General features: G+C 37.1%; 1 protein-coding gene across 1 annotated transcript; it reads left to right on the forward strand.

Annotated features, from left to right (window-relative positions):
- The first annotated feature begins 1,936 nt into the window (after nt 1-1,936).
- Nucleotides 1,937-14,841, forward strand: tmem255b (transmembrane protein 255B). The gene is made up of 9 exons (XM_011490340.4): nt 1,937-2,204; nt 3,429-3,571; nt 3,655-3,717; nt 11,534-11,623; nt 12,179-12,259; nt 12,519-12,601; nt 12,780-12,939; nt 13,431-13,577; nt 13,672-14,841. The coding sequence occupies exons 1-9, from the start codon at nt 2,141-2,143 to the stop codon at nt 13,900-13,902; spliced, it is 1,062 nt and encodes a 353-aa protein (XP_011488642.1). The 5' UTR covers nt 1,937-2,140; the 3' UTR covers nt 13,903-14,841.
- The last annotated feature ends 40 nt before the right edge of the window (nt 14,842-14,881 follow it).

Consider the following 14,881-nt stretch of genomic DNA (forward strand, 5'->3'; position numbering starts at 1 on the left):
ATTCTATTCTACAGACAATCATAGGGAACTTATCAAGGTGGTAAACACAGAGTTTAATAAAATAAAATTATGGATGGATTACAACAAATTATCTTTGAACCTAGATAAAACCAAAGTGATGTTTTTTGGAAACTTCAATGCAAATAAAGAGCTCTCAATTGAAATAAATAATGTCTTAATCAAAAGTGTTACAGAAATCAAATTCTTAGGGTTTTTTATCGATGACAAACTAAGTTGGAAGCCACACATCAGACACATACAAACTAAAGTCTCAAAAAGTATTTCAATCGTAAATAAATCTAAACATATATTAGGAAACAACAGTAGATATTTATTGTACTGTTCTTTAATATTACCATATTTCACCTACTGTATAGAAATTTGGGGGAATAATTACAAGAGCTCACTACATCCTCTCTTTTTACTTCAAAAACGAGCCGTCAGAATTGTACATAAAGCCGGATATCTTGATCATACAAACAATCTATTTTATCAATCAAGACTTTTAAAACTGTATGACCTTGTTGAGTTTTACACTGCGCAACTTTTATACAGAGTCAGTGGGAAATCGTTACCATTCAACATCCAGAAACAGTTCTTAGAAAATGAAGGAGGCTACAGACTGAGGGGATGTAGGAACTTCAAGAACAAACTGATAAGAACCACAAAGAAAAGTTTCTGTGTGTCGGTGTGTGGCACTAAACTTTGGAACGGTTTAAGTAATGAACTCAAGAAATGTTCAAATATTCAAATATTCAAGAAAAGGTATAACGAAACTCTTATTTCAGGATATGAAGATAAGAGGATTTAAGGATCAACAGGTGTTTGAATAATTCCAATTACATGCGTGAACTTGATTGTGGTGAAATAATCAAAGCTCTTTTAATTACAACCACTAAGTGTTACATTGTAATGTGCAATAATGATTACTGAAATGTTTCAATTACAATCAATAAGCCATTGATTTTGTTTACTTGATCTGCAATGTGTAGCAATAATTACTAGTTTAATGTTATCACGAGTTCTAATGATAATAAATTATTATTACATATCGGTATCGTTACTGTTTACTGAAATCATGAATGAATGTTTTCTGAAGATCATCAATCATTTCTAGGCACTGGATTTTGTTACTTGAAGAGAATCTATCTGATCAGAAACAGATTTAAAAACACTGTTAAACTATCAAATGAATGAACTCAGCAGGGGTTGGATTATATAAGCTTGCTTCTTCCCACTCCTTTTCAAGCAATAAATCAAACTCTACTTATACTTCAGTTAATGATCACTGTATTTAATTAAGCATATATGATTTAAGTGACATTTTTGTTTTGTTTTCTGTCTTTTTAATCTATGCATTTCATCATTTCTGTAATGAGTTTGATAAATATGTGTAAATTCTTTATTGCTTTGACTACAATGCTTGAAATAAATCAATAAAATCAAATAAGAAAAATGGCACAAGAACATGTTAAAAACAACAAAAACATAATTTCCATCAGAGTTGGTCTTTAAATGCTTTCCGACATCATTCAGCAGAATTTTTAATTTAACCTGTTAAAGTCATGTCTATCATGATGTATATTCATACATTTAGATTATAGTTTAATGAAAAATAAAAAAATGTTATCATTTCACATTTGAGAAGGTGTAGCGTTTTGCTCAGTAGAGGGTGCTGTTTTTCCATGTTCAATATTCTCACACCTGCAGCATCTTCACCTAAAAGGATGTAATTGCCCGTGCAAATTAAATCAAGTATAAACCCATTTGGTCAAACAAAGTTGTCTAAAATATAAAAATATTTTCAAAATAAAAAAAATGTTCCTTTAAATTCTGAAAAGCTTAAGTGAGGGTCTCGCTCTCCCTCTCTTTCTCTTCTCCTCCTCCTCCTCCCTCCCTCTCTCTGTCATGTTTCAAGTAAAGTTGGTTCTCCTGAGCTCACACGGTCAGCCGTGTTCAAAATTTGCAAGAAGTCCCCCCCTCCTCCGCTTGATCTTCCCCCAACCCTCTGGATTACAGTTTTCAGGCTGAAGGATGAAGATGCTGTTTTGAATCAGCAGCAGAGCAAAGAACATCCTGTAAAACACGAGGAAAACACAGCCACCTACCTTATCAGCCTCCTCTTCCAGCCAGAGTCAACATGCAGCATCCTGAAGCCCAGCAGACGACTCCACGGGGGGCCACAGAGGCCACAGACACAGCAGGTACTGTTGCACTCTTGATATGATTAGGTATTATTCTTAAGTGATGATGATGACGATGAACTTTTCAAAGATGGTTGAGTCAAAAGTTGGATGATGTGTTCCCAAAAAAAGTAAAGTAGTAGTAGAAAGAGCAAGAGCTGTTTGAAAGCCATTTGTTTCTTAAATAAATGACAAAGGAAGAGAATATTGATAGTCATAAAATCAGTAAAAATGAATGTTGCGTGTTTATTAGAAAAAAATTTGGTTTCTATGAATTGTTGCTGTAGGTTAATACTAACAATATTTGAAATAGTCAAAAATCAAATGTTATGCATCATATTTTGGTTGCATAACCAATAACCTGCCAGGTAAGTGAGATAACCTGTCTGCACAGAACTGTGCACAAATTACTTAATGCTAATTTTCCAAGATTAGTTTATGTATGTGTGATGGGTAGGGGGGAAACGATGAATCGACTCAATCAATGAATCCAGTTTTATTACTAGGATCCAACTAGATGGATCTGTCTGAGGCAAGTTGTTACTTGAACTGACATATACCGTTACAAAACCATTTTAAAATTAAATACATTGAATAAAATGAGAAATACTGAAAAATAACGTTTTTGTTGAGGTTTATTTTACTATAACATAAACCAGCCAAGTGCATCATAGCGGACAACACACATGATGTCATCAAAAAATGATCAATCCATCATTCCAGTCCACTGTGTGGAAACAATTTGAATTTAGCAAAGACATGTGACCATACAGTGTGGCAGAATGTTCTAATAATGTCCCCTTTGGATTATTTTTGACATGGAAAAACAACAGTGGGCTCAACTTTAGGAAACTAAATGGATTTGTTATTAAGTCTTGTTTACTTGTTTGTGCAAATATTTAATTTACACTTGATTATCTTGCAAGAAATTTTAGGAATCTGGAAAACTTCCGCTGCACTGTTCAGTACTAGGTATTTATCTATGAGTCACACTGGTTTAAGTTTTGGCTAATGATGTCCTGAATCAACTTCAGGTCAATGAATCAGATCATTCAAAATGGACCAATATCAACTATGACTTGTCTCATAAACCACAAATTATGATGTGAATCAAATTGTTAAAATTATATGTTACATCCCAATGACAGGTGGGAGATTTGGATGTGGAGGCCAGCTAAGGGGGTGATGAGAGATCATTAAAAAAGCAGCATCTGGTGTAAAGAGACTTGTGTGTGTGTTTCTCAGCTCTGTATGTGCGGCGGGAGAGGACAGCTCTGTGGGTGACCACGGCTCTCCTGGTTCTGGCTTTGGTGGTTCTGACTGTGGGTCTGCTCTCAGCCACCCGCACAGACAACGTGCCCGCTTCGGGATATTATCCTGGCATTGCAGTGAGTTAACCCCTCCCAGAAAGAAGAAAATAAATCTAACCTTTTATCTTGTGGCCTCAACCGTGGTCTCTTTGTAACTGCAGCTCAGTTTCGGAGCGTTTCTGGGTATTGTTGGCATCTACCTGGTGGAGAACCGCAGGCCCATGGTGAGTCAGTACAGGAACGATAAAATAATTTCATTTTTCACTCTAAGCTCTTTAGATCTAGCTTTAACTGCTTGTGAAAGTGCAGTTTTGTCCCATTCACTGAAAGAAAAAAGGCCCCCTGTTTCAGGAAAAATTATCTTATTTTATGTCTTGCAAGAATGACTTAATAATAATAATAATAAAAATAATAACAATAATAATAATAACAATAAGAAGAAGAAGAAAGTTTTTCTGAATAACTTTAGTTTAGGAAAAAATGTCAAATTGACTAGAATTTTGTTTTTTGTTAAAACAAGAAGTCTTATTTTTCTTACCCCACTGGTTTATTTTTCTGCTTATTTAAAGACAATTTTTCAAATTTATTTCTAGGGAGTCTGTTTTTGCAGTGTTGAAATGTGATTTTCTTTTTTTTATTTCTGTCAATGAGATTACATTGGTTTTGATATAATAGAGATAAATTTAGAAAACAAAGATAAAAAACTTGGGTTTTTTTGGAAAACAGGTTTCTCTCCACTAAACACATTGTCTGACAGTTGTACGTTTAGCCAAGCACTTTGTCTTTCAGCTGCAGCTTTTGTTGTTTACCTGTTCCCAGTAAAGGGACTGAAATCTATACTGACAAATACATTTATATAGCATAAACAACAAGATTATATTGCAAATTTGTTCAAATGTTTTGCGGGAAACTGCTCTGTTGAACAAATAAGCAAATCAGATTAGTGGATGGAGGCGTAATGTGTGCATGGTCCATTTGCCCGGGTCAGTGTATGTGACTGTATTTGAGGTTGGGGGGGATTTATTTCTGTTCTTCAGCAACAAGAGGGAGATAAGGATTTGTCATCCGCTAACAGAGGACACATGTGCGGCCTCTACTGAAGAATCGCTGACCAGAGAGAGAGAGAAAAACATTGTGAAAAATTGAGTTTGTTCAGGCAAAACTCATGCAAATTGCATCAAATGCACTTACACAAAGAGAGGCAATTGAGAGCTGTCCTGTTCAACCAGAGCCTGTATCAGATTCTCGAGATTTGAAACTGGTAGCTTTGGCTCAGGAACAAGGCTTCTCTAGGAAAGAAGGTCAGTGCCTGACCTCACCATCACATCAAGTCTTCTTGCCACATTAGGGCTGCATGACACGAGGAAAACTCGCAAATAGCAAAACAACCAAAAACATCATTTCCATTTTACTGAAACAGTTTAATTTATATAAGATTCAACATCACTTAATTATATTATGACCCTAGTCTACATAGGAGGGAAGCATCTAACATAAAACAGCTCCATCCGATTGATCAAATGCAAAAAGGGATTTATTTGATCCTTTAAAATACTTCAAGCTGCGATAAGATTGTTTTAGCACATTTACGGTAACCATTGTTTGCAATTTGAGCCATATTTTGCGATATGGATGTTGCACAGCTTGATATCGCAGTAACCATAAATTTGCGATTTATTGTGCAGGCCTAGCCGACATCTTTGCACGCCTCTTTGGATGCAGGTTGGATGCAACAGTTTGAACTGGTATATAAATATTAACCCCTTGACGTCTGAATTGATTTCCAGCAATGAAAAATAAATAAATTATTATATTTTTGCTGTCAAGTAGATGCTTAAATAAAGGTAATATTGGAGCAGAAGTGGTCTGATGCAAGTTTACATTGATAGGCTGCAAGAAGTAAACCATAACAGGTAAAGAAAAACACATTCATCTTGATGTTTTTCTATGTTAACCTCAGAAATGAACCTGGAAGTTGAATTGCTTCAAAGCTCATGTTGTTTGATCCACCTTTTCTTAGGTAGGTTATTTTGATTAAGTGACTGAATTAAAATGACCTGGATGTCTGCTTAAATAACACTTTAAACATAATATTTTTTCTAAAACATCACAAAACTGTAAATCTTTCTCTTAACTGCAGTTTTTTCAGACATTTTTTTTATTGAGACATGAATCCGCTTGGCGTGGATGAGCTTTGTTCCCCATCCACATGACTGTGGTACATGAGGTTGTGTGTTGTAAATTTTTCATGAGGACTTCATGGTGTCCTGTGTCTGATCAGATCACAGTACCGTATGTACTATATCCAATTCCTCCTTAAAAACAGCTTTACTGTGGCTGTTAACACCACAAAGAGGCACAGCATGTTTCCATATGCAGTAACATGGTCAAAGCCTGATCTCAAGCAGCATCCCCCTACACCTTCCACACCTGATGGTTCAAGTGGACTGAATGCTTTGAAACATGTGAAAACAGGAAAACCTGCTGCATCGCGTTTGCCTCCCTGGCATCCCTCCCTCGTCTCTTGTCTGCTTTCAAACTTTAATGGTGTGACTGCTGTCCCACAGCGTCTCCTCTTTGGCTCAACGCTGGCTCTCAGGCAGGTGTCTAGTTCTCCCCTCCTGCATCAGAGGCTTGCATTGTAACGCGAGAGCTGGCTTGCACATCGAGGCTGCTCATTAAAGAACAACTAACCATGCCAACGATGCCACAGACACCTGAGAGCTCAGGTGCTTGTCTGGCTTCCTGGATCAGTCAGCCCTTCGTTCCCCTGACCCTCATAAAAGCCTCAGACGGAGGTGCAGATGTGGTCAGAGAAGTGGATAGCGACAGAATCAACACTTCCCTTTCTTAAATGTGTAACAATGCGATTTACAAACACGAGTGTTGGTTCAAAATGACACCTGTCGCTTAAGCTTCTCTCAGTTAAAACTCAGGATGCAAATCACCCAGATATTTAGAATGGAACACACCTCTCATTTATAATAATTATTTACAGACACATAACTTATTAATAACTGTTTAATCGGCATGAAACTAAACTTTTTGGATCAACAGATAGAAGTCCTCCGGCCCCCAACTTCAACTGGATGAAGATCATTTGCTGGACTTTAAAAATGTAGTTGTAGATTTAGATAAGCTAATTCTTCTCTAAGAGTTCTGGTATATCGCCTGTCCGTCCTGGGGGAGGATCCCTCCTTCATGTGGGCACCCCTGAGGTTTCTTTGTTTTTTCCGGATTCCAGTTTTTTTAGTTTTTCCTTACCGCGATGGAGGGTCTAAGGGCAGGGATGCCAGTTTAGTTTAGTCTATTTAGTTAAAGTTTTAGTATTATCCTATTGAATTCTATGCATTTATTATCCTTTTTGATTGTATGTTTACCTTACAAAACTTACGAAGCCCACTGAGACGACTGTTGTTGTGAATTTGGGCTATATAAATAAAATTGAATTGAATAGAATTGAATTGCAGAAAGCTCAAGCTTGAAAGGTCACAGTTTGTGTAGACACAACACAGGTTCATCTCCTGCTAAGGTGTCTCTTTAATACTTGAATTATTAAAAAGATGGTGTTATGTAGCCAAACAAATATATATAAAATATTTCTTAGAAAAATAAAAGGAATTAAAACAAGTGAAGAAGTAGCCAATAGCTTTGACAAAAAAAGAAAAACGTTCGGATCACTTTGTGAAATTCCTCTAAAGTGTTTGTCTTTGGATAAGAATGTAAAAATTTTGGAAAAACAAGAAACAAATGTAGTATATCTTAAATGTTCACTGTGTCTCTAGAGTGTTTTAAGGCTTTATGTTTCATCACTGACCCTCAGTGGTCAATAATACAAAGTGAAACACCTTAAAAGACTTGTACACTGCCATGTTTCCTTTTCACGATCTTCCATAAACCTTTCCCTTCTTACCCTCGGCTCTGATAACAGGCTTCGCTGCTCTGATGCCGTGAGTTTCTTTATGGTGAAACGCATCATGTAGCTCATGTTCTTTTCTCCTGCAGTTATTGCTCATATCTCTAACACTGCAGCCTCATGGTCACCTTGCACTTCAGAGAGCTGGACCCTTACAGGGCTGTATTTTACCCCACAGGCCACGGCACAGGAACTTCCTATTATCCGTGCATCAAGCTGGGGTCAGCGTGGACCTCCAAGAAGCTGTACGATCAGATCCGTTTCTCTACTGAAGCTATAAAATTGCTAATTGCTTATTGTTTTTGTTAAAACATTATTTGTATCTATTATATTTATATCTGTTTTGCTTTTCTGGGCTGCCTATGGTAGTGTGGTAGACATTGTTGCCTCAGAAGAAGAAGATTCAGGTTAAGCTAATCAGGGTGGCATGGTTAGAATAGAAAAGAATAGAACAGTCACTTCACTGCTGCTTATTTATAATTACTCTGACAGTATCTAGACTACAAGTTTTTGAGGTCATTTAAACATCACAACCTCCAATTCCAGTCAATAGATTTGTTTGTAGGAGTTTTTCATGCCTTAGTGTCTTTGATTTATTTATTAATTTATTTAATTAATTGATTTTTTTTTAAATTAGGTTTCCTGCATTTGGGTTTCACACAAAGCATAACAAGTAGAAACACTAATCTATTTTGTACAATCACTTTATCCAGTTCACAGCTGGGTTTGTCATAGTACCAGGTCCTGGAAGGAAAAGTTCAGGTCTATAACAGTTGTCTTCTTTAGTAAATATATTTTTTCAAACTTACATGTGTGTTTTTTTAACACAAAATAAAATATAGTTATAAAGACACATATCGTGTTTATCTAATTGTATTTTTTGCAAGAAGTAAACATGACACAATAACACAGACCTTAAACAAGAAAACAACAAGAAAAACAATTTTTGTGCAGCAAAATCCTACAAAGTGCAGATTAAGTTAAAAAAAATGTTTGTCTTGCATAACCGAGGCGATTGTTGTGTTACAACAGTAGGAAGTCAGCATGAAGTGTGTGTGTGTAAAATCTTTTACTGTACTGTACTGCGTAGGATTATTGGGGATGATTGGAGGTATTGCAGTCTGGCCCATGTGGATGTTTTATGTGCCGGCAGCTGGTGCAAAGGTAATATGAAGTAATGCGCTTGTCAGGCTCTATTGTCTCTTCTGCTGGCCTCATCTCCCACTTGCAGGCCGTAAAAGCAGAGTCATTTGAACCGCTAATGAACTGAGAGTCTGGACCAGCAGCAGATAAAGCAAGCCAGAAAAAGATCCTTTCTTCACTCCCACCTTCTTCAAGTCATTTTCAAACCACATTTTTATATCCTTCTAGCATTTTACATTTCTTTCTCTTACAATTTGATGCTTTAAACATTATAAAATCCCTTTAAATAGGTCAAACCTTTAGAGAAATTTAAAAAAAAAATCCTTGAAGCACAAAAGTGAACTAATGTGGGTATTTGATGTAACCATAAAACGTGTGTATTGCAGTTTTTTTTTCAGAGCAGTATATGCTACTTGATGATGGATCATTCTAGTCTAACTTAAGTTGTCATTGTAAACCTGTTGGCATATCCCCTCACCACAGCCAATCAGCTTTCAATGAGTCGCACAGGTGGTTAGCGAGGGATTTATTATTATTTTTATTTTATTTAAATAGTAGCCCGAAAGGTCTAGTAAAAAAATCAAAATCCTTACTTCCATCATCATTTTTATCAACAACCTATGACGCTAAAGATAGACTGACTTCACACAGACAGACAATGAGCCCACTTATAATTATTTTCAATAATTTGTTTTCACAGATTAATTAACCCTTGTGCTATCCTAGGCACTTTAACATTGGGAGTTGGGTCATTTAGACCCACTAGACAGTGCGCTGAAGCTTTTTTCTTCAATGATTTGTGATCTTCACTGGTGTCCATGGATTACATGAAATCTTTCCACCTTTATCCACCTTTGTCATAGTAGGGAGAACACGTCAATGTAAGGGTGGGGTCATCTAAGATAGCACAAGGGTTAAGTTTGATCATATCCCCTTTGCACAGTAGTTTCTTTACTATACCTGCTTCTTCTGGTACTTTTGGACAGGAGGTGAAGATCATGACAACATAGAATGCCCAAAGGAAATGAAGTTCAAAAAAGACATTCAGGGTTTAGATAATAAACAAGAAAACAAACATTTGGACTTCAGTTTTTAATTAGATTTAGTTTTAAACAATCTGCATCCAAAGAACACAGAGATTGCAGTCTTTGTTTACTGTGTGACTGACAAAGTAAAGCTGATCTCTTGTATGTTTTGGCTTTTTTCATGGTAGAATAAATCAGAGTAACTTTTTCGATACGCATCATCTGTGTGGGGTTGTATCTTATTATTTTATTTGTTGAGCAGTTGTGTTATCTTGTGATTCTGGTATCTTCTCTTGTTCTGTAATTAAGTCGTCTTTGTCTTTACCTTTGTTGTTAAGAGCGGTGTTTAGTTTCTGTTTTATTTTGGCGGGTGGGTTTGTTTTTAGTTTTGCATGTGTCTGGGGTCTCTTGGTTCATCAGCTCAGCTCCTGCATCAGTCATGAGAGTGCGTGATGCAACATTCATTTTTTCTTTTCTCCCTTTTATCCATTACTAGGATGAACCTAAAACTATATTTTTTAGAGTTCTTTGCTTTAAATTTAATTTGAAAATATTTGCTTACCATGACAACTTCATTTTTATTCAAAAATAAACTCAAAGTTTGACTTTTGGATGATTGAAAGTTAGACTCAAGTTTTAGGACATTTTCATTAACACAGTTGTAATGACGTCCACGATAATTGCTTAATCTCTGGACTGCAGCTTGTCTCTCCAAAAGGAAAATGAAAGCTTCAGCACAGATGCTCGGGTCCTGCAGGGATGATTGAAGCAACAGAACCCCAAAGTGACAAACGTTTATGATCAGACATCTGTGATTGTCCAGCTGGAGCTGATGAGCAGAGAGGGTGTGTTGACAGGAAAGGATTGCAGGACAGCAGAAGACGCTGAGGTGTGTTACACAGTTCACCTTCCACTGATAGTTTAAAGTCATTGATCAGCAATTGAAATAAAGGGCCATCTAAATTTGTACGCATGAGTCAAACTGAGGAAATGAGATTGACCTGGCTGTCCATGGAGACACTGTCCTTCTGTCCTGCAGCCTGGTACCTGCTTGTAAATCAGCCGCAAAGCTCCTTTGTGTTGGCAAAGGAGGAAGCCGTTTATTTCCTTTATTGTCCTGCAGCCCAGATGCTGGAGGTGAGCAATCAAGACAAGGAGCCAAGTTTACATTCACAGTATGAGAGTGTGGACAGAACCAGACGTTCTAAAGCCTCTAAAAATCCAGTCCTAACTAAGTTTAAGATTTCTTTTTAGGTTTAGAGTTGTAAGGTTAGGTCAGGATCAAAATTTCCTTTATTGTCATTGTATACACAATTACATTTCAATAATCTCCAAGAGTTTAAATGAATCTATAAAAATCAGGTTTTGAAATTAAAATACATTTTAAATAAAAAATGTAAAATATGTCAATTCCAGTGTTGCAGAAGGACTGTGCTGGTGGTCATAGAGGAATGCAGTATTGCACTTGTGGATAATAAATAACCTATCTTTGCACTTATATAACCATATAAACATATTAGTTAGGTTAAAGTTAGACTACAACTGGTTATCGGTAAAGTTTGTTTAATTGTCTCATTTTTTTAAGCAAGAATAGTCTCTAAATCCTGTGTGTTTGTGTTAGGTTCCTAAGAAAATCTAGGTCCATACTTTTGAATTATACAGCCTTCTTCCGTACCTTAGTAGAGAATACAAATTCTAAATAGTCTCATTTGCATTATAAAATAACATCAATAGTGAAAGTGAAATGATTAAAAGTAAAAATCTAAATAACTTGTTGAATAAAATACAGAAACAAAATCTTTAGTGTCAAACTTTGTCAAGTCAACAGGTTCTTGATTTATGATAAATAAAAGATGTGCATTTTATTTACATCACATGCATTCTAAGAACTGTAATATACTTATTCTTTATTAGTAAATGCTTAAAAATGAATCCTTTCCTCTTCGCCTCTTTAAGCTTGTAGCTGCAATAATCTTCATCAGTATTGGAATCATTGGATCCTTCCTCAGCGCCATTGTGGATGGGGTCATTGCATCAGAGTTCATGGTAGGTGCTGCATGTTTTCACACGACTGCTGCTGTTGATAGCATGTGTGCCAACACCTATATTTATGGGTCCATTAAAAGAACGGCAGAGATCCAATTCAGCTGCTGGCTTCTTATTGGTCACTACACGTGTGGGTAATGCCTGATTCTAAAGAGAGTTTAAAACAGGGATAATATTGATATCAGCTGTCCTGTCAAGCCTCTGCAGATACCGGTATATATTTATATGGTTCTCTAATCATAAAAAAAAAAATCACATTTATTGCACATTCAGCCTTCTGGGGCTGAAATGGTTTGATTACCTTTTAAAAATGAATAAAGTGCAGGCAGGTTTGAACTTGCAGAGCAGTGGTCAGCTTTAAGAAAACACATGCAGTAAATCTTCACAGCAGCAAAGTTCATGAGGTTGTGGGGCAGCAGAAACAAATCAATGCACAATAAACAGAGAGAAAGATTAGATAAAACAAACAGACAGGACGTAAAATATTAGTTTTTTAATTAATTTTCAACTGAAAAAAGTTTATTTTTCTATTGTAACATGTTTTATCTGTTACAGGACATTAGGCCTTTGCAAGAGGATACCTGTGGCTATTATACAAGTGGAAGTGGCTATGCTTATGACAGCTACAGTGTAGAGGTGATTAAAACCCTAGTGACTTATCTGTCATAGACACTTATCCTTTTTTTATATTTATTTATCTAAGACTGCTATGTGGGTATCATTTGTTGCATTGTCTGCATTTCTCTTTAGTTGAAATCTAAAGACAAGTGTCGACATCTAGTGGTCACAAACCCTTACTGCACATGACAGAGACCATTCCCTTTGTTCCACGTTGAACTAAACCGTTTTTTTTTCTGATCAAAAAATCTTTTTTTCAAAACTGTTCCTGTGGAAGACATGCGGCACGCTCAACGAACACTGCAAACTCCAAGTGAAGAGCAACACCTGTTACTGCTGCTACCTGTACAACTGTGAGAGGTCAGACTTTCAGATCTGAGACTTCTTAACATGTAATATTAGTAGCCACACTGGTATGAAATAATTATTTAAAGTAATATTATAAAAAAAAGCAAAGAATAGATGGGATAGTGGCCTTTACTGCAAACATTTCAGTGCAGTTCATGCTCATGACAAACACATCAGCTTCTTCTTCCAGACCAGACTACCACACACACTATTACCTGTACGAGGGGGTCAGCAGCTGCAGGGATGTGATCCACCTGTACCGTCTCCTGTGGGCCTCTGTGGTTCTCAACGTGGTCAGCTTGTTCTTGGGCATCATCACTGCTGCCATCCTGGGAGCGTATAAGGACATGGTAAGCAAAAGGAAAACCAAAACTACAGTAAAAAACATCTGTGTAGTTAAGAGAGAAAAAAATCAGACAAAGGTAAATTTACAGGATCCACGAGTCCTGCGTGAAATGGAGGTATCGGTATGACACGGGAGGCTGTCACTGATGGTCCAGCTGTCATAAATATCCTCTATTATACTTGTGACCTCTCTATACTGGCCCCGGGCTTTGGAGAACAAGATCTTCCCAACATCTGTTTTCCTTTATGTAAGGAATAAATAACAAGGCTGGCAAGTGATAAAAAAAGATAATATTGGCAAACAATAGACTGTCTTTGCAATGACATGATTACCATGGCAACTATATCCTTAGTGACACTAAAATGCCCTAAATGATTCATCAGGTGAAAAGTTTTTAGCGTTGCAACCTTTAAAGGTTCACCTTTTGCCGTTTAATTTCACAAAAATATATTATTTTTTACTTAAAAAATTTTTTTGCTCCTTTTTTTTTTGAAGGAGAAGCCGCCTCCTCAGTTGGCTCCTAGTCCAGCACCTCCTCCTCACATCCTATACAACCCCAACCAGCACATGCTCTCCTACTCAGGCTTCTGTCCCACGCCGCAGGCCCTCCCCGCCTACCCTAACTACCCCATACCCATGCAAGTAAGCAAACAAATAAAATCGATTGTTTTTTCTTTTTCTGAAGAATGAATTTCTAACCACTAAATTATCTGAACACCCACTTTCTTCCTGTCAGCACACCAATAACTTCCAGCCACCCGCCACTCCCCAGATGGACCCTGACGGAGGCTCCACCCCCTGCTCCTCTGAGGAGAACCAGAGCCAGATGCCCTCCCAGGGAAACATGCAGCCGCAGGCACAGGGAGCCACCCAGGACCCGGGGGGATACATGCTGACCCCCAACGCTCCGGCTCTGTATGGATCCTCCTACAGCCCCTTTGAGAAACCCCCACCGTACGCCTGCTGATGGCCGAGACGGACGGATACGGCACAATTTAGAAGAATTCACACGAGCCCAACCATTATCAGTCAGTGAAGCTGCTGCAGATGACATCTGATTCCATAAGAAAACCAATATTTGATCACATTCAGGAACCAATGCAGCAACAAAAACAAGATGTAAAAACTCAAATAGATCCTCATTAATCAGAATCTCTCATTTTTATCCAACATGTGTCTATGTGTTACAGCTGGACATCAGATGCTGACACATACAAACATGTACAGTGTACTTGCAGCTCCTGCCGTATACTTTAGAGGAAAAAGGCCTTCATGAAATGTCAACATCAATCAACCTGTTCTGCTTTGTGTAAATCAATTAATTCAGTTTTATTTATATAGCCCAATATTACAATAACGATCGTCTCAATGGGCTTCATACCAGTAATTGTATAATAACCATGAAATCATAAAGAACATGAAGTCATAGAATTAAATAGGTAATGGTTAAACTAAACCGGGCATCCCTGCCCTTTGACCCTCCTTGTCGGTAAGGAACGGATGCTGGAAAAAGCGGATGTAAATCATGTGCACTTTAAGTCAACTCGCTGTATTATTGGTGATGCTTGTTAGCTGTTCTGTATAGCCGATGCTCTTAAACTTATTTTTTTCTTCATGTGTTGTGAAGTAAAGGGCTTTTGAGAACATTTGAGATTAAAAAGAACTCCACTGAAAATCCTTTTTTCTGTTGGCACCTTTTGAAATGCTTCTTTTGAAAACAAGCTCAACAAAATGACAACTCTGGCAAGGATTTAGCTCAGACCATCTCCATCTGTTAGCACTTTAGCAAAAATTGGAATTGGTCATTAAGTGCATCTCTTCTTGTTTTATCTCATCGACTGTGCATAATTTTGAAGATGTCAAACAATTCCATTTAATCATTGAGAAATAAACCATCTCTGCCTGACATGACTTCCTGTCTGCACTGCTGGTAACAAAAAGGGTTT

This window comes from Oryzias latipes, chromosome 3 (genome assembly GCF_053564925.1).
Source record: "Oryzias latipes strain Hd-rR chromosome 3, Olatipes_Hd-rR_3.1".
NCBI lineage: Eukaryota > Metazoa > Chordata > Actinopteri > Beloniformes > Adrianichthyidae > Oryzias > Oryzias latipes.